This window comes from Arvicola amphibius, chromosome 1, assembly GCF_903992535.2.
Source record: "Arvicola amphibius chromosome 1, mArvAmp1.2, whole genome shotgun sequence".
NCBI lineage: Eukaryota > Metazoa > Chordata > Mammalia > Rodentia > Cricetidae > Arvicola > Arvicola amphibius.
Window position 1 is genome coordinate 74,875,107 of NC_052047.1, and position 21,826 is coordinate 74,896,932.

Below are 21,826 nucleotides of genomic sequence, written 5' to 3' on the forward strand. Positions count from 1 at the left end.
GTCAAGTGGAAGGAAAATAGTTTATTATTCTTTCTTGTAGGGCTTTCATGCTAATTTTATTACTATATATGCTATGACCCTTTGTACCACCAGACATACTATTTCACCTATCTCTGATTTACTTGTTAGAATCTTCAGAAACTGAGATTACCAAACCAAACTCAGGGATCTTTATTTCTACATTGCCAAATAAATATATATTACATATTTGATACAAATATAATGAATACAAAACAGGAATAATTATTTCCCCTTAAAAGATGTTAAAACATCTTTAGGTGTTGTTAAGATCTTCTGATCACATAATTGAAAAGGTATTATCTTAATGGAAACAGAACTACTTGAAACTGCTTTATGACCAAGTCCTTTAGAAACAATTTGCAGTTTTTAGTGAATATTGCTGTCATTTTAAACTGTCAACACTGCACAGCTTATCTGGCATTATAACAGAAGTAACTTGTCTCATAGCTTCTGACATATTTTTATTCAGTGGCCTTTAATTTGTATAAAAAACTTAACTGTATCCTAAGAAGTGACCTATGAAACAAGGGATATGCTAGTGTAGCTGAATGTTGACTACAAACACACAAGGATTAAAACAACTGTGGTGTTATACAGTAAAAATGGATCATTTCACTATGTCAAACAGGAAAAGGCAGTCATGGATGTCTCCCTTTCTCCTCCTAGAGCGTCCCCTGCTTCTTTAAAAAGATAGCTGTCTTGACCTAGCCTTTTTAATTCTGCCTTGTTCCAACCTAACATTGGCATGGCTTTGTTGCCAAGTCTGCTGGATAAACCAGGGACTTAACTGAGCGGCCTTTCATCGTCTGCTCTTACCCCAGATTATCTGGGCCCCAGGATGGCACTGCTCTCCGGACTTTACCATCACCACTGCAGTTCTGTCTCTGCTTTCCAGACTGACAACTTCAAGAACATCTTCAATCCATCCCAATAAATACTTAAGAGACTGGGATGACTTCAGAAAGTTTTAGCAAAGGAAACCTGGGTTTTAGAAATAACAGAATGTATGAGCTAATTAATTACTTAGAGAAAAACAATTATTTCACCCCAACAATGTAATGCTCAGTATGTTACCTGCCATAAGAAAGAAAGCATCTGAAAAATCTCTACAAGCTATAAAGAAGCAAACATTTTATGATGATGAAAACCCAGAGACAGAACAAAACTACCATCAGGGCTAACCACGAACAACCACAGGTCATTCACCTTCCAGGATATCCGTGAAAATTCTGAGGCTGTGCTTGTCCACAGGAGGATAAGACAGGATATTTTCTAGCTAGCTTGGTCTCTACAAGCCAAGAGTAGCTTCTTATTAGTCAACCTATCACTCAAAGATGCTGAGATCCAACTGTTTACTCTTTCCATCCTTGAGTCACTCATGTTTTAGGACAGGGAAATGTCAAGAGTAAAGCAGGCAATGCCTCACAGAGAAGACACAGGAAACGTGAACCAGGTGATCACTAAGGACTTCAGAAAAGGACTCCAAAGTTAGGTGTGAATTTTCCTCTATTTAAGTCATTACAAACTGGCAACTCCTCATATTCAAAATGTGTATCCCAATGTAAAATAAAGTATTTAGTGATAGCAGCTGTGACTTCTGGCACATAGTACTCATTTTAATGGTGCAGCAAATGAAGCTTGTGATGATTGTTAATTCTTTGTCCTGGAAGTACTGTAAAAAAGACAAACTGCTTTAGTCTACTGAGAAAATTCAATGGTTACTCCATTCTAAAATGTGAAGGAGGTAATGTAAGACACTTTTTGAGACAGGATGTCATATAGTCCAGGCTGTCCTTGGACTTTGAACTCCTGACTTTCCGTCTCTGCCTCCCAGGTACTAAGATTCCAGGCCTGTACTACCATGTTTGGCTTGAGAGTAACTGTTAGCTTAAGACAACACATTGACCTATACATACTAGAACCTGAAGTTTCCCTAGGACCAGGACTTATGTAACAGTGTACAATGATGAGATTCAGGACATATTTTTGAAACTGGCTCTAAGCTGTCACAGGCTGAGCTCAAATAGTTAAAATTCTGTAAGATTAAATTAAAGCTCTTAGAATATGATGGCATGAATCTAGGTGATACATAGCAAAGATAAAATGGGATACTTTTTAAATTCCTGGAAAAAATCATTAACATCACCCAATACAGAACATTCAAAACAGGTTTTAAAACGCAGTGACACAGGAGCAATCTGGTGTCAAACGTAGCTCTAGTGTTAACCAAGGAAGATGATACATACAGTACTGGATTGAAAGAGGACACCATAGCTTTGTAAATTCTGATTATTTAATTTTGGCAAATAGTGATTTATTATAATTTAGCACTTCGAAAATATACTTTTGTATATAATAAACCACTGGGTCACACAAGGCAGTGGTCTATATGCATGCCTTCGCTCCATACACCAGGCTGCTGTTGCACTGGAGGCAATGAGTTCCATCCCGGGGATTGTAGGATCCAGGGCTGCAAATCACTGTGAATAAAACATAAAGTAATGAGTAACAATCCCCATGGTGCCACATAAGTTAACTTAATGCCATGATAAGTTGTCACGCAACTTATCTTAATTTTGGTTTTTGTTTGTGTGTGTTTTGGTTTGGTTTGGTCTGGTTTGGTTTTTCAAGACAGGGTATAACAGCCTGGCTGTCCTGGAACTCTCTTTGTAGACCAGGCTGGCTCAAACTCACAGAGATCTGCCTGCCTCTGCCTCACAAGTGCTGGGATAAAAGGCATGCACCACTGTAGCCAGGCTGTTATTGTTTTAAGACAATCATATTGTCAAGGTTGTCCTTGAACTCCTGATCTTCCCAGAGTATTGGGATTATAGGCATACACCATCATTTCTGACTAATATTCTTTATTTTTAATTGGGGTAAAATATGTAGGATGGAACTCACTACCTTATCCATTTTAAGTACTCCCTTTAGTAGTGTTAAGTATACTTGTATGTACACCAATGTCCAGAACATTTTCATATTAGAAAACTGCACGACTATGCCAACTGAGCAACCCTCTACCATTTTCCCAGTTCCTAGAAATCATCATAGTTCCTGCTTCTCTGAATATGACTACTCAACATTCCTCATATATGTAAAACATGTAGCACTGTGAATCTTAGATCAACACTATCACCTAAAATAATTTTAGTGATCATAAACTGCTGAGTTTAAAGCCTGACTGTATGATCATAAAAAGTTAGCACCATACATAAAAGTAACTGCTTATAGGATAGTCCATAATAACTAGTGTACAAAGGGCCAAGAGCTGCAAGAGGACTGTAGCTTATTTCTAATCTTCCCATTTCACGTTCTATTTGTATCACTTGATAAATGTGTGATTTGGGGGAAATTTTTAACTTAGCTCAGTTTGATCATCCCTCATCTGAAGACAATATCACAAATACTGCTTCAGTTGTCCTTACACAACAGAGGGTAAAAAGTGCAGAAAGAAACCAAGATCAAATATCACTGATGACGCAGATAAGACTCTAGCCTCCCTTTCCTTGCTAGCAAAAGAAAAACAGACACAGTCAACCTCATAATAGTAATATGAAAATGAAAACCAAATGTGTGATATGAAAAAGCAGGTACTCAACAAATACAAAATACAACTGCCTGTATTGACTGTATCCATTTCAAGTTGGGGCAAGTGTGTCACATGATTCCCCCAAATGCACTAAGTTGACTAAGGTCTCTGATTAACCAACTCTTCGTTTCCCTGTTACAAGCACTGGTGAATGATTGTAGATTATGTTAAAGCATGGTATTATGGGCCTCTAACTTTTTAGTACCATGATGCAGTGCTACGTGTTAGCACTTAAATCCGCCTCACACTCTACTATTTTATTTTGTGTCATTCATGTTTGAGATGTGTTTTCCAAAAATACAGAAATATTTTAACTGCCTATTCAGAAAAAGCATTTGCCATACTATATTCTAGAGTTCTTCAAGTTACACCAGATGATTTATTAGTGGAATGACATTTCTAAAATCGAAAATATTGGTTATACAAAGTTACAACTTTTTTCACTTAATAATACTAAGGATCCTTAGACACTTAAAGTATATATCAAACTTCCAATGATGAAGTACAATGTTACATCAAAAATACACTTTCTCTCAAATCAGGTATTAACATTTCTTTAAAAACTAATATAGACATGTTAAGCAAATATACTAAAACTTCTTAAATCACTATGAAAGCAGAAAAGAAATCTATATGCAGTGTTTGCAACCTATTTCATACTGACTGCTACAAACAACTGAGAGTGGCATGAAATTATCTGGGTTCAAGGTAAAATCAATGCTCTTCTAATAACTTGAGAATTCAAACTTGATCAAAAATGCACAATAACATGGAATCCTTGTCTGTCGTACTCTTTCCTATTACTGACATACTTAAACATTTTGTTCTGTTATGTGGAGTTAAAAGAAATTTTCTGAAATATAATTTAAATCTTAAGGATAATATTAACAAACTACATTTATTGAATTAGGTCAGAAGGAAGCACTTGGAGACTAGCCAGTACGGACATTAAAAAGATATTTGGAAAATAAACTTTTACAAACTTTGAATGGTGATGTCAAAAATTTATTTATTTCTTTGTTTATTCATTTATTTATTTATTATGTACACAGTGTACTGCCTGTATGTATCCCTACAGGCCAGAAGAGGGCACTAGATCTCATTACAGATGGTTGTGAGCCACCATGTGGTTGCCAGAAACTGAACTCAGGACCTCTGGAAGAGCAGACAGTGCTCTTGATCTCTGAGTCATCTCTCCAGTCCCAGGGGAGGTCAAAAGAGGAGAAATAAAGTTTACAAAATAAAAGTTATCTTATAATTACACAGTAAAATTAAGACATAATTAAAAGCATAAATGAAATTGTCAAAGAACAAATGTATGAAACTATTTCAGATACATTAATTATAATATGTAAAAAATCATATAACTTGATAGGAAAGTATAGGAGAATTTAAAATTTGTGTATATTATAAAATATTACCCAAATGATCAGTCAGTATACTTGGAGTTGTATCAGTAAAAACTTCTTAACCACATCAGTAATGTAGGCAATGAAGACACATCAAAATATGCTAAACTGAGAAAAAAGTCATCAAAGAGCTATCAGAAAGCATTGGGCCTTCATCTCTTTATGGATACATTAAAGCCACTGACAATTGGTCAAGACAGCACTGCAAGAGAGCTCTGGAAATCAGACACATATCTACAAAAAGCTAATCAACACAAAATCAAAAAAAAAATCTATCTTCAAAATGGTGAGAAGGCTTATGTTGATTTTAGTTACTCTTGTCCCCCTCAGCCCAGCAACACAACTCTGTAAGGTCATTGTATACGTGAGAAAAACAGTCTAATCAGTCCACAGCCCTAACTTCATGGCGTTCTGATTGTATTCCATGATAGCACAGCTCTGACCCCAAGTCATAGGTGGCTTCTGAAAACCACAAATGCAAAAAAAAAATCACTGCAGGATACAAGACAAACATCTAAGGCTTACAGAAGAGCAAGGGGTTAATACTTAGAAAAAGTGAGCATTTACCTGAATCCTATAGACGATACAGAGAGAGGTGGGAGAAAGCAAGCACATGCACAGGACCAAGGATATAAAAGACAATGAACATTAATTGTTCATTAATTGTTAAGGGAAAAGAAAGTTAAAACTAAGAGAGATAGCATTTCCCATCCATTAGAATAAGCAAAAATTAGAACCGGACAATGAAGGTTGGTGAGCGTGCTGGAAATGGCACAGTTTTAGCGGGAAGAGAAGACGTTGAAGTTGTGTATGGGGGCTGGAGGGACATAATATTTAGGTTTCTTTAAAAAGTATCACTGATGTGACCAAATAATTGAGAGAAGCAACTCAAAGGAGGAAAGATAAAAATGAAGACCCAAATACAAACTACATAACTTCAACCACCTAATGCTTGACAAAGATGCCAAAGAAAAGAGGGGGAAAAAGCATCTTCAACAAATAGTGATGGAAAAACTGGATGTCCACATATAGAAGAATGTAATTCAGCCTTTCTACACATTGCAAAAAAACTAATTTCAAAAGGATCAAAGGATTAGATGTAAAACCTGAAACTGGAGAAGACGACGTAGGTAATACCCTACATGATACAGTTATGTTAAAGGACTTTCTGAATAGGAAACCATTAGCTTAAGCATGAAGACCAACAACTGACAAGAGAGACTTCATAAAACTATAGCTTTTGCACAGATAAAGAAACTATCAGTTGGGCAAAGAAGAAGCCCTCAGAATGAGAGAGAATCTTTGCTAAGAAAATGACAGAGCCCCACATTGGAGCACCGGACTGAGCTCCCAAGGTCCCGATGAGGAGCAGAAGGAGAGAGAACATGAGAAAGAAAGTCAGGACCGTGAGGGAACCTCCAGCTGGCGACAGATGGGGAAGGTGACTGAGCCCCACATTGGAGCACTGGACTGAGCTCCCAAGGTCCTGATGAGGAGCAGAAGGAGCGAGAACATGAGGGAGAAAGTCAGGAACGAGAGGGGTGCGTTCACTCATGGAGACAGTGGGACAGAACTAATGGGAGATCACCAACTCCAGTTGGAATGGGACTGATGGATCATGCGACCAAACCCGTCTCCCTGAATGTGGCCAACAGCGGGGGCTGACTGAGAAGCAAAGGACAATGGCTCTGGGCTCTGAGTCTTCTGCATGGACGGGCTCTGTGGGAGCCTTCTCAGCTTGGTCGATCACCTTCCTGGACCAGGGGGGAGTTGGGAGGACCCTGATCTTAGCATAGAGTGGGGAACCCTGATGGCTCCTTGGCCTTGAGAGGGAGGGAGGGGAGGTATGGGTGGAGGGAAGGGGAGGGAAGGGGGAGAAGGAGGGGCGGGAAGGGGGAGGAGGAGGGAAGGAGATGGAAATTTTTTAAATATATAAAAAAAAATAAACCATGAGAGAAAAAAAAATAAATCTGACAGAATACTAATACCCAGAATTTATAAATATAAACAACAACAAGACATTTAAAACGGGCCTTGTATCTGAATAGTGAGTTTTCAAAGTAAGAAATAAAACACAGCTACAAAATAACTCAAAACATTCACCAACCCTAGCAGTTAGAAAATGCAAATTCAAACAACTCTGAGATTTTATCTTACTGTAGTCAGATCAGCCAAACCACTAACAAAAAATGATGGAGTGGATGCAAAGAAAGGGGAGTTCTCATTTACTGTGGGCAGGACTGCAAACTTGTATAGTCACTATGAAAATCATCGTGGAAAATTCTCAAAAACAAAAAATAAATGTACCATATGACATAGCTATACAACTCCTTGGCATACGCCCAAAGGACTCTACATCCTAATGCACAGCTACTTGCTCAGCCATGTTTATCAATACTCTATTCATAACAGCAAAGAAATGGAAATAACCTAAATGTCCTTGAAGAGATGGATGAATAATGAAAATCTGGCACATATATACTATGGACTACTATTCTGCTGTAAAGAAAATGAAATTTGTAGGAACTAGACAGACCTAAAAAAGATCATATTTAGTGAGTTAGCCCTGACCCAGAAAGACAAACATCACATTCTCTCTGTCATCAGAGCATCTTAGAGCCAAATCTGTACATTTAGGAACATATCATGGAGTAACTGCAGAAACCAGGAAAGTCATATGGGACCATTACTTGGGTAGTGTGGTTGGGAAAGAATAGAAAGGGAAAGCACAGGCTACAAATTATATGACTTGGCTAATGGGAAAAGGGAGGGTGTTAATTAGGGAGAAGGGAAGGGGATAAATACAGACATAACCTAAGAGAAAAGGGTTGAGAAAATTTTTCCAATCAAATGGACTTAAGAAAGAAGTTGATATAGCTATCCTGGTATCTAACAAAATAGACTTCAAACTAAAATCAACCAAAAGAGACAAAAAAAGACATTTCATAATTGTCACAGGAAAAATCCATCAAGAGAATATCTCAATTCCAAACACCTGTGCCCCAAATACGAGGGCACAATCATACATAAAAGAAACACTATTAAAGTTTAAATCACACATTAAGCCCCACACACTAATAGTGGGAGACATCAACACCCCACTCTCACCACTGGACAGGTCTGCCAGACAGAAACTTAACAGAGAAATAAGAGAACTAACAGATGTTATGACTCAAATATACTTAACAGACACTTATAGACATTTCACACACACATAAAAGAATATATCCTCTTCTCAGTTCCTCACGGAACCTTCTCAAAAACTGACCAAATACTCAGTAACAAAGAAAATATCAACAGATACAAAATTTGGAACAACCCACTGTATCTTATCAGATCACCCTGGCATAAAGTCAGAATTCAACAACACTAATCGCAGAAAGCCTACAAACGCAAGGAAACTGAAGAATGCTCAACAGAACCATCACTGGGTCAAGGAAGAAATTAGACTTCCTAGAATTCAATGAAAATGAAAGCACAACTACCCAAACCTATGGGACACTATGAAAGCAGTGCTAAGAGGAATGTTCACAGCACTACAAAAAGAATGTGGAGAAATCTCACACTAGCAACTAAACAGCACATCTCAAAGTTCTAGAACAAAAAGAAGCAAACTCACCTAGGAGGAGCAGGTGACAGGAAATAAGCAAACTGAGGGTTGAAATAAACAAACAGAAACAAAGAGAACAATACAATGAAAGAACAAGATGATTGTTCTAGAAAATCAACAAGACAGACAAACCCTTATTTAAACTAACCAAAAGACAGAGAGGAAGTAAACAAATTAACAAAATAAGAAATGAAAAGGGAACCTGGAAACAAGCTAGATGCTCCTCAACTGAAGAATGGATAAAGAAAATGTGGCACATTTACACATAAGAGTAATACTCAGCGGTAAAAAACAATGACATCTTGAATTTTGCATGCAAATGGATGGAAATAGAAAACACTATGTTGAGAGAGGTAACCCAGACCCAAAAAGATGAATATGGTATGTACTCACTCATAAGTAGATACTAGCTATAAACAAAGGGCACTGAGCCTATAGTTCATGGTCGTAGAAAAGCTAAATAATAAACACAATAAATGAACACAAAGAAAAACATATATAGACCCACCTAGAAATTAGAAACAGACAATATTGGGAGCAGGGAGGTGGAAAGAAGGGAGGGTGGAAAGAGGAGGAAAGAAGGAAAAAAGGAGGGGAGAAGGAGAGGGCTGAAGAGAACTTGAGGGAATGGGATAGTCGAGATGGAGAAAGGACAGAGATGAGAGCAAGGAAAGAGATATCTTGATTGAGGGAGCCATTATAGGGTTAGCAGAAACCAGGCTCTAGAAAAATTGCCAGGCATCCACAAGGATGACTCCACCTAAGACCCTAAGCAATAGCGGAGAGGAGGCCAGATCTTGACTTGCACTGTAATCAGACTGATGATTATCTTAAATAACACCCTAGAACCTTCATCCAGCAACTGATGGAAACAGAGGCAGATACCCACATTGGAGCACTGGACTGAGCTCCCAAAGTCCAGTTGAAGCATGGAAGGAATGAGAATATGAGCAAAGAAGTCAAGACCATGATGCGTTCACCCACTGAAACAGTTTACCTGAGCTAATGGGAGCTCACCAACTCCAGCCAAACTGGAAAGGAACAAGCATAGGACCAAACTAGTCTCTCTGGATGTGGTTGACAGTTGCATGGCTGGGACAGACTGAGGGTCCACTGGCAGTGGCACCAGGATTTATCCCTACTGCATGTACTGGCTTTTTGGGAGCCTATTCTCTTTAGATGTATACCTTGCTCAGCCTAGATATAGTAGGGAGGGCCTTGAACCTTCCACAGTGCAATATACCTTACCCTCTCTGAGGATTAGATTGGTGTGGGGTGGGAGGGTATGTGGAAGGAATGGGAAGAGAGGAGGGAGTAGGAATTTGGATTGGTATTTTTTTTTAAAAAGTCTATTTTTTAAAAAAAAATTAAGAAAGAAAAGACAGAAATAATAGCAGACATTGAGGAAATCCAGAGAATCACTAGGTCATACTTCAAAAACCTGTACTCCTTAAATCTGGAAAATATAAATAAATGGACAAGTCTCTGGATGGCACCACATACCAAATCAAGACAATATAAACAATTTAAATAGACCTATAGCCCCCAAGGAAATAAAAGCAGTCATCAAGTCTCCCAACCAAAAAAAAAAAAAAATCCCAGGGCCAGATGGCTTCAGTGCAGAATTCTACCAAAATTTCAAAGAAGAGCTAATACCAATAATCTTCAAGTTGTTACACACAATAGAAACAGAAGGAAATACTGCCAAACCCTTTTTATGAGGTTGCAGTTACTCTAATACCCAATCCACACAAAGATACTACTAAGAAAGAAAATTACAGACCAATCTTACTCATGAACATTGATGTAAAAATACTCGATAAAATATTGGCAAGCTGAATATAAGAACACATCAAAATAATCATCTACCATGATTAAATAGGCTTAATCCCATAGATGCAGGGATGGTTCAATGTACAAAGTTCTTGTGATGTAATCCACCATATATATAAACTGAAAGAACAAATCACATAATCATCTCATTAGATACTTAAAAAGCCTTCGACAAAATACAACACCCCTTCATGATAAAGGTCTTAGAGAGAGTAGGGATAAAAGGAACATACCTAAAAATAATAAAAGCAATATACAGAAAGCCAACATCAAACTAAATGAAGAGAAACTCAAAATGATCCCACTAAAATCAGATACAAGACAAGGCAGTCCACTATCTCCATATCTATTCAATACAGTATGAAGTTCTAGCTAGAGCAATAAGACAACAAAAGAAGGTAAAGAGTATACAAATTGGAAAAGAAGAAGTCAAACTTTCACTATGTCTTATGTTTTTAAGAAGGACTCTAAGGGCGAGCACCATGGCTCAGTAATTGGATGACTTCTGACAGCCCAGAACCCACTGTCCCTGCTATCTACGTGCAATCAGCTGTTTGCATATGGAGGAAGGTCTTCTATCAATCTGTTGATTTCATTGGTTAATTAATAAAGAAAACTGCTTGGCTTGATAGGTCAGAACATAGGTGGGTGGAGTAGATAGAACAGGATGCTGGGAGTGAGGCAGATGCCTCAGGCAAGCGCCATGTCTCTCCTCTCTGAGACAGATGCCATGGAGCCAGCCGCCAGGTCATACATGCTGAATCTTTCCCGGTAAGCCACCACCTTGTGGTGCTACATACATTACTAAATATGGGTTAAAGCAAAATGTGAGAATTAGCTAATAAGAGGCTGAAACTAATGGGCCAGGCAGTGTTTAAATGAATACAGTTTGTGTGTTGTTATTTCGGGTATAAAGCTAGCCGTGTGGGATCCAGGCGGGATAAAAAGCAGGCCTGCTCGCCTCATCACAGAGTTTGCAGCTACACCTGCTCCACCCTGTGCTCCCAATCCTCTGGTTTCATGTCTGGACTCTAGACTTCCTCCACTAGGCATGGCTCCTTCCCACCTCCAGAGACAACTCCTGGAGCCCTCCCTCGAGGATATCCCCTGCCATGGCACTCCCTCCCACCGATGCCACCTGGAGCTAGAGGACACGCCTCCTCAAAAGCAGGGACTCCAGGACATGCTGGACATGGACAGTCACATCCTCATTCATTCCCACCAGGTGGGATGCCCTCATTTCCCAGATGCAGCTAGCCAACCACGTCCCTTATGGCCTAAGACATCCCCATGCTGGGTTTCTGGGGGACAGCTACCATCCCTGCTACTTCTTGCAATGATTCATCCTGAACTTCATCCCATGGACACAGTCCCTGGCCCTGAGAGATCTCTCATGTGGTAGTTTCAATGTAACTGGCCCCCATAACCTCACAGGGGGCATCACTTTCAAGAGATGTAGCCTTATTGAAGTAGATGTGGCCTTTCTGGAGGTGTGTCACTCCGGGGGCAGGTCTCGAGGTCTTCTATGATCAGCTTCCTGTTGCCTGCAAGTTAAGATGTAGCTCCTCCAGTGCGCCCACCACTGAGACGGTGGGGCTGATCTCATGGGAGCTCACAAAGGCCAGCTCGACTGGGACTGAAAAAGCATGGGATCAAACTGGATTCTCTGAACATGGCGAACAATGAGGGCTGACTGAGAAGCCAAGGACAATGGCACTGGGTTTTGATCCTACCGCATGTACTGGCTTTGGGGGAGCCTAGTCTGTTTAGATGCACACCTTCCTAGACCTGGATGGAGTGGGTTGGACCTTGGACTTCCAGCAGGGCAGGGAACCCTGACTGCTCCTTGGACTGGAAAGGGAGGGGGAGGGGAGTTATGGTAGGGGGAGGGAAATAGAAGGTGGGAGGCAGAAATTTTTAATAAGAAGAAAAAAAAAAAAAGATGTAGCTCTTCCACTCTGACCTTTTTCTCAAGCAGCATGTCTGCCTGCATGCCACTGCTTCTCACCATGATGATAATAGACTAAACCTCTGAGACTGCAAGCCACCCAGTTAAATGTTTTCCTTTATAAGAGTTGCCATGGTCATGGTGTCTCCTCACAGCATAGAAACCCTCACTAAGACGCTAATGAATCACCTGGGTCCCATGCCTTCTCATGGCCCTGGGAAACTCCCTTCCTATGGATACCAATGGTAACCCCCTCCCTCTACTCAAACCAACCCTACAGTCCCCAGTTCAGCCATGTGGTCTTCCAGACCCATTTCCCCAGTAAATTGCCAGTTTTTATCTCCCTCTTACATCCTCTCAGTATCTTCATTTCTTGGACCAATCAGAATTGCTATAGCTCAATGGGGCTAAAGTACTATCCCCTCTTATCATCTACATCCCCATCTCCTTTGTCACAGGAGATTTTTCTTCATTTTTGGTTAAAATGTTGGTTCTAATTGTTTTACACATGTATAGAGAAAATAAAATTATATTTCTTGCTAGAAACAAAAGCAAGCTAAAAAAATGTATGACAACCAAATTAGCTCTACAAAAAACATCAGAAAGAATCTTCAGACTGATGCTAAGTATAGTCAAAGAACTGTAAAAAGAAAGCAAATGAAGCTATAATTACAGAAAAAAACGAGATTAAGAATATAAACAGGTAACAACAACAAAATGACTACACTGACACATACCTTTCAATGATAACAAGCATCACTGGCCCCAACTCACCATTCAAAAGACAAAGGTTAGGTAAAGGATTAAGAAACAAAATCCATCTGTCTGTTTTCTACAAGCAATTCATCCCACCTTCAAAGATAGGAGCCACTTTAAAAGAATGGAAAAAAGTATTCAAAGAAAATGAGTTCAGAAAGCAAGCAGGTATCCCATTATTAATACCAGACAAAATTGATTTCTAACTAAAATAAATAATAAGATACAGCAGGACACTGTAAGAGCCAAAGTTACATTTTAAGTTTTAATTACTACACCTTGGAGATCTATGAAACACAATGCCTCCTATCCATCTGCAAGCCTCTTGTCAAGGACAGGTAGTTCCTGAAATGTCGTAGGTTATTGTTTATGAGAGAACAAGCCACATGTTTTCATTCTCCTAATCAGGTTTGTTTGACACAGCTGCACCAGATATGCTTAACCACATGAGGGCAGTAGATATGTAGGCAGGAAGTATGTGAGCATACATCCTTGCCCCTGACTGAACCTGATGGGAAATGCAATGAATTATGGGTTTTCCTTCTTAAGCCCCTGCCATACTTGATTCTGGGTCATTTCCTAGGAACCTGAGTATGAACCTAGCCAGAGCCCATCCACCTGGCCAGTATTTAATTAAAGTTTGCTTCAAATTTGGCTTTAAACTGTGTTAGTGGTCTTATTCTTGATCGGTAGGATTAACAACACTTCCTTCTAATCAATGGAATAATTAGCCTAGAGGACATCACAATCCTAAACATACATGCACCAAACATTGGGGTTCTCAGTTCCATAAAATGCATACTACTGGACTTAAGAACACAGATTAATCCTAACTCAATGATAGTGGGTAATTTTCAATACCTCACTTTTTCCAACAAACATTATCTGGGCAAAAAACAGAGAAAAATCAGAATTAAATGACACCATACATCAAATGGACCAAAATGGTATCTATAGTATAGTCAACACTAACATCAATGAATATGCACTTTACCTGGCAGCCCATGGGAGCTTCTCTAAAATACTATATACTGGGCACAAAACAAATCTACACAAATTTGAATAATTGAAATAAATCATGTATTTTGTCTGACTACAAGGCAATAAAACATAATTAACAGTAAATGCATCTCAAGTAAAAATACAAATCTATGACAATTAAACAACACATCAATGAATAATGAATGGGTCAAAGAGGAAATCAGTGAAGAAAAAGAAATTATTAGAACTAAATGTAAATGAAAATACAACATAAAAGAGCCACTGGGACACATTTTAAAAAATTCTTAGGGAAATTTATCTCTAAGAATCCACAGCACAAAACCAGGAGGAACATAAGTAAAGGCCTTTATGATGCAACTAAGAAATTTATAAAAACAAGAAAAAAAAATCAAGCAAAAATTCATTAGAGGTAAGATATAATAAAAATGAAATAAAAATTACAAAATTAATATATAAACAAGTACAAGGGATCAAGTACAAATCTAAGAACTAGTTCTATGGGAAAATAAACAAGTTCAACAGATTATTTCCCTAACTAACCAAAGGAAAGAGAGAATTCAAATTAATAGAGTGAGAGATAAAAAAGGAAAACATTATAACTGACATTAAAAAAATCCAAAATAGTTTGAGGAAATACCTTAAAACTCTATCTATAATCCATTAAAATGGACCTTATAAAATAAATGGACAGGCTTTTAAATTCATTCTAACCACCAAATATGAGAGAAGATTAACAATCTAAACAAATAAGGAGATCTAAATAGTAATAAAAAGCTTTCTCATGAAAATAGGCCAAGGCCCAGATGGATATACATCAGCATTCAACCAAATTTTCAAAGAATATCAACAACCAATACTTTTTAAATTACTCAAAGAAATGGAAGCAGAAGGCACTCCCCCAAATTCATCCATGAAACTATTGCAACTCTTCTAGGAAAAGCAAACTAACAAACACAAAATTATTACAACATCTCTGGATGAACATAGATTCAAAGTCCTCAATAAAAATACTTGCAAGCCAAATAAGGAACATATTTGAAAAAGATTATACGCCCTGATCAAGTCAGCTGAGATGCAGGAATAGTTCTACATAGCTATAATAAAAAAAAAACAGCATAATTCAAATGCAAAAACAAAACAGAACAAAAAGACATTTATATCAGTGGAAGAAAACAAAAGACCCAAATATAGGTTCATGTGGTTACAATCATCTGATATTTGACACAACTACATTCTGGAAAAAAGACCTACCTCATCTTCAGCAAATGGTACTGAGAAAACTGGATGTCTTCGTGTAGAAGAACTAAATTAGACCCATAGCTATCACTTTGCACAAAAAATAAACTACAAATGAACAAAGACTTTAGCATAAAACCTGAAAAGCAGAAACAAGCATTTTTTTAGTATAAAACCTGAAATGCAGTAGAAAAGTACTTTCACAAAAGAACCCTATTTTCCCAAGAATGAAGGCTGACAGATGAGGCTTCAAAACCCTAAAACACAAACATGAACATAAAGCTAAAACACTGTGCATAACAAAAAGTCAGATGAGTGAAGAGGAAGCCCCCAGAGTGAGAATCTTTTCCAGCTATACATCTGACTGAGGATGGAAGCTCAGAACACACACACAGAAGACAAGAAAACAAGCATTCCAACAATTGAAAAGTTGACTACTAAACTGAGCAGTGGTGGTGCACACCTGTAATCCCAGCACTTGGGGGGCAGAGGCAGGCAGAGCTCTCTGAGTTGAGGCCCACCTGGTCTATAGAGATAATTCCAGGACAGCTAGGGCTATTACACAGAGAACCTCTGTCTCAAAAAATTTTTAAAAAAGGTGGACTTGTATCTCTGAAAAGAGAAGATTCAAAAGAAGAAATGAAAATGACTAATATCTCAAAAGATGTTCAGCATCCTTAACAATTAGGGATATAAAAATAAAAACAACTTTGAGAATTCAATTGCAATAGATATTCTTGGCTATCAATTGTTTATATCTGGAAGTAACTAATACCAAAATGTCTGGGCACAACTTTGAGGGCATTTTTTTTAATTAAATCATTTGAAGTGAGAAGACAAACATTTAATCCACATCTTTTGATGTGGAAAAATTCACCTTTAATCTGCACCACACCTTCTGATGGAAGCCTATATAAAGGATATGGAAAAAAGGAAGTGTTCACTCTTTGCCTACTTGCTCTTGCTGGCAAGTTTATTCCTTCACTGGTATTAGAGTCTACTTCTTTCAGATTCTGATGTATACTGAAGAGCAAATGAGACATCCGGTATTATGAACTGAACAACGACTGGATTCTTGGACCTTCCATTGGTAGACAGCCATTGTTGGACTATCTGGACCACAGCCAGTAAGTTATTTTGATATATCATTTGCATAAATCAGTACACACACATAAATATGTAGGTGTATGTATGAATATATATATATATGTACAAAAATACACACTTTATAAGTTTCATCCCTCTAGAGAACCCTAATAAATCATCTTACCCCAGTCAGAATAGGTAAGATCAAGTGACAACAAATATTAATATGGATATAAGTATTGGTCGGATTGCAAACTGGTAAAGTTACTATGGAAATAAGTGTGGAAAATTCTCAAATAGCTAAAAATAAAGCTACCATATGATTATTCCTCAGCATATGCCTAAAGAACACCACATCACGATTCACAGATACCTGCTCAGTCATGTTCACTGCTGTTCTATTCACAACAGATAGAAAGGGAAACAACCTAAGTGTTTTCCAACTGAAGGATGAGGAAAGAAAATGAAGCATTACACACAATGAAATTCTACCCAGCTGTAAAGAAAAAAATGAAATAACGAAATTTGCAGGTGAATGGATGAAACGAGAAAATATTATAGTGAATGAGGCAACCAAGACCTAGAATGACAAGCACTGCATGTGTTATCTGGGACTACCAGCTCCGAATCTTTAGATCTGAGTATATAACCTAGAGCAACCGCAAATAACAGAAAAGTAAAGAGGGATTATGGTGGGAGGCATGAGCATTAGATAGGGAGTAGCAGAACACAGTTGCTGTGAAGGAGAAAATGAGAAAAAGAGGTCATGGAGACTAGCTTGGCGAGTAGCAGAGAGGGCACAGAGAGTGAGAGGAGAGACAAATAACACTAAGGATAGTTGATAATGCCATAAAGAATCATTTTCTGTTTACTTTAAGTTATATATAATATTAAGTTTATGTGCATATATAGAGATATATATGCTTTAGCTGAAGTCGCATTGCTTGAGGTGGCAATGCTCCCCTTCAAAGCATAGGCTAACATAACCCCCAATGGCAGGCATGGTAAACTTTATTTCAAATTATTGATCAGGAGAATCCAACAGATCCCCAAAATATTATAGGCTATGCCTTAGGTGTCTTCTGGAAAAAGAAGTTAGCACACTAATACTGAAGGCACCCTTCAGGCACAGGTCATGGAGGAGAACATTCTGATGCCACTTTGATAAACCAGGATAGTTTCTGACTGCTCTCTAAACACACACCTTCATGTCCACAGAAGGTTGCTCTCACCCCTCTTCAAAGCAGCCTCTCTTCACAGCTGATATACAATTACAGAAATTGTGCATAATTACAAATGCTCATAGCACCCAACTACTAATCTTGAGGTGACCATCCCCACTTGATATATTTACACAACAACTTCTATACTTTAGACCTAGGCGACATATGGAAGAGGTGGCAGAAAGGCTGAAAGACGTCTGTTGCAAGACAATTTCTCTTTCTTTTTTTTAAAACTGTAAAATCTTGCACAAAAGATGGAAGAGTAAAATAAAGGGATGGTATCTGTGGGAAGGTGTTGTAAGAGGCTGCTGCTTGTTCCTAGCTGCTCAGCCCCAAAATAATCACACAGAAACCATATTATTTGCAATACTGTTTGGCCAATAGCTTAAGCATATTTCTTGCTAACTCATATCTCAAATTAACCCATCTCCATTAATCTGTGTATCACCACGAGGCTATGGCTTACCATGTAAAGTTCCAGCATCTGTCTTTGGTGGGGCTACATGGCTTCTCACTGACTCCGCTGTCCTTCTCCCAGCACTAAGTTTAGTTTTCCCCACCTGGCTTTACTCTACCCTATCACAGGCCCAAGACAGTTTCTTTATTAACCAATGGTACTCACAGCATACAGAGAAAAATAAAGGGGAATAAATGGTATTAAAGATATATTGCAAAGAATTCTCAAAAATAGAATAAAATATATTATTTTAAAAATTAGGGCAGTTTTTTTCTTTGCACATATTTAGAATTCAGTTTCTTCAAATATATAATTTAAAATAAGTCAAAATCTAAATGACAGTTTTAAAAGAAGATAAACATTCAGTTAAACATAATCAAAGTAAGTGAATTTTTATCCACATAAAACCTGAAATGTAGTTTATTACATACCACAGCACTCGGGGCACTTTGGATGTTTCAGGACATTTATCCCATAACCGGGATAGCAGCGGTTAATCCACACCATTTGAAGGGTTCCTTCAATGTAGTATATTTCAGGCAGTGGCTCCATACGTTTGCCCAAGACTTCTACTTGCTGATTAAAAAATCTCTCTATGAGATTTTTAGCCTACATTTGAAATAGAATTTTAAAAACTAATTATCTGTAAGGCTAATATAAATTTAGAACAAATAATGTAGAGGAAAAAGTCTCAAATTTTTTATCTGTAGTTAAGATACATACAACACACAAAAAGGAAAGTCTACCATTCATTTTAAACAGTCAGTTATTTAAAGTTAAACACATTATGAAATTAAATTAATTTATAATATTTTATAAGTCACTAAGAAATATGTATTCTATCACCCCCTTCCTTACTTTATGAAGGAAAATTAGGCTTATAAACAAGATAAAATGTGGTAAGTTCTGGCTCTTTGTTATAATTAAATTTACAAATACTAAGACATCATTCTGACAGATATCTTGATATTGGCAATACTGGCTCTGACTTGGCTGCAAAGAGGAATAAGAGGCAGTGTTTTCCTTTATGGAGTCACACCTCTAAATAAAAATAAGGTCAAGAACTCAAACTCACTTTCCTCTACAACAAGAATCTTTATCTCTAGTCTAGTCAGAAGCATGGATAACTGGGCACACTGTTCTTGAACCTCAACTTGTCTAACTTCTTTGGATACTTTCATAAGTCTATTATTTCCATGAAAATTAAAGAATTATTAAACCCTTTTAAATAAGCTACACTCAACATAAATACAAATTGTGCTTTTCTTTTACTCAATTACTTGCATGTTTTCCCATATTAAATATTTTCCAATTTTGATAAGTTCTGTCTGATGAATTTTTTACATTTATTTGGTCAAACATAATTTTCATTTAAAGAAATACTAAAAAAAATTAGTAATAGAAAGCTGGAGAGATGGCTCAGCAGTTAAGAGCACTTGTCACTCTTACAGAGGGGATTGAGTTCCATTCCCAGCACTCACATGGCAGTTTATCGTTTCCTGTAACTCCAGTTCCAGGGATCTGGACTCTTCCAGTCCTCAGTACATAGCACATGAAGTGCACTTACATACATGCTGGGAAAATACTCATACACCTAAAACAATTATATACAATCTGATATCTAATTGCTAGCATTTAAATGTGTTATTATTCAAAGTTTAAAGGAGACAAATCACAATCATTCAGAATCCTATGCAAAAATAAATGTAAAATAAAAGCTTGACAGAATCACAACTGATTGGTTAAGAGAAACAACACCCTTCACCATAGCCACAAATAGCATAAAATATCTCGGAGTAACTCTAGCCAAACAAGTGGAAGACTTTTATGACAAGAACTTAAATCTTTGAAGAAAGAAATTGAAGAAGACACCAGAAAGTGGAAAGATCTCTCATGCCCTTGGGTAGGCAGAATTAACATAGTAAAAATGGCAATCTTACCAAAAGCAATCTACAGATTCAATGCAATGGCCATCAAAATCCCAGCAAAATTCTTCACAGACCTTGAAATAATGGTACTCAACTTCATATGGAAAAGCAAAACACCTAGGATAAGCAAAACAATCTTCCAAAAAAAAAAAAAAAACCACAGAAAAGAACTTCAGGAGGCATCACAATCCCTGATTTCAAACTCTACTATAGAGCTACAGTACTGAAAACAGCCTCGTATTGGCATAAGAACAGACAGGTGGACCAATGGACCGAAATTGAAGACCCGGATACTAATTCACACACCTAAGAACACCTGATTTTTTTGATAAAGACACAAAAAAAAATCAAATGAAAAAAGAAGGCATATTTAACAAATGGTGCTGGCATAACTGGATATCAACATGTAGAAGAATGAAAATAGACCCATATCTATCAGCATGCACAAAACTCAAGTCCAAATGGATCAAAGACGTCGACATAAAGCCAACCACAATAAACCTCATAGAAGAGAAAGTGGGAAGTACATTTGAATGCATTGGCACAGGAGATCACTTCCTAAATCTAACCCCAGTAGCACAGACACTGAGAGAAACAATTAATAAATGAGTTCTCCTGAAACTGAAAAACTAAACTGAAAAACTTCTGTAAAACAAAGGACACAGTCAACAAGACAGAACGACAGCCTACAGAATGGGAAAAGACATTCACTAACCCCACATCAGACAGAAGTCTGATCTCCAAAATATAGAAAGAACTCAAGAAATTAGTCATCAAAAGAACAAATAATCCAATAACAAAAATGGAGTACAGACCTAAACAGAGAACTCTCAACAGATGAATCTAAAACGGCTGAAAGACACTTAAGGAAATGTTCAGCATCCTTAGTCATCAGAGAAATGCAAATCAAAACAACTCTGAAATTCCATCTTACACCTGTAAGAATGGCCAAGATCAAAAACACTGATGACAACTTATGCTGGAGAGGTTGTGGGGTAAAGGGAATACTCATGTATTGCTGTGGGAATGCAAACTGGTACAGCCCCTTTGGATGTCAATGTGATGATTTCTCTGGAAATTGGGAAACAACCTTCCACAAGACCCAGTAATACCACTTTTGGGTATATATCCAAAGGATGCTCAGTTGTGCCACAAGGACATGTGCCCAACTATGTTCATAGCAGCATTGTTTGTCATAGCCAGAACCTGGAAACAACCTAAATGCCCCTCAACCAAAGAATGGATAAGGAAAATGCGGTACATTTACACAATGGAGTACTACACAGCAGAAAAAAAAAGACTTCTTGAAATTTGTAAGCAAATGGATGGAGCTAGAAAACATTATTTTGAGTGAGGTAACCCAGACACAGAAAGACAATTATCACACATACTCACTCACAAGTGGTTTTTAAACATAAAGCAAAGAAAACTAGCCTGCAAATCACAATCCCAGAAAACTTAGGCAACAATGAGGACACTAAGAGAGACATACAGTTTTAATCTATATGGGAAGTAGAAAAAAGACAAGATCTCATGAGTAAATTGGGAGCATAGGGACCTTGAGGGAGGGTTGAAGAGGAGGGGAGAGGCAGGGAGGGGAGCAGAGAAAAATGTAGAGCTCAATTAAAAATCAATAAACAAAAACAAAGGCAGAAGTTCTTACAAGTAAAGTTCTAAGGAAACACAACTGTCAATTCAGGCTATTATAATTGCAAAACTTTCTTT

The 21,826-nt window shown here is 37.7% G+C and overlaps 1 protein-coding gene across 1 annotated transcript in view; it reads right to left on the minus strand.

Annotated features, from left to right (window-relative positions):
• Positions 1–2,296: 2,296 nt before the first annotated feature.
• Positions 2,297–21,826, minus strand: part of LOC119811694 (zona pellucida binding protein) — an 84,023-nt gene continuing 64,493 nt past the window's right edge. Inside the window, exons 8-9 of the mRNA XM_042055086.1 lie at positions 18,605–18,782; positions 2,297–2,501 (exon numbers count right to left, since the gene is read on the minus strand). Coding sequence (XP_041911020.1) covers positions 2,407–2,501; positions 18,605–18,782 — 273 coding nt within the window. The 3' untranslated portion in view covers positions 2,297–2,406. The remainder of the gene's footprint in view (positions 2,502–18,604; positions 18,783–21,826) is intronic.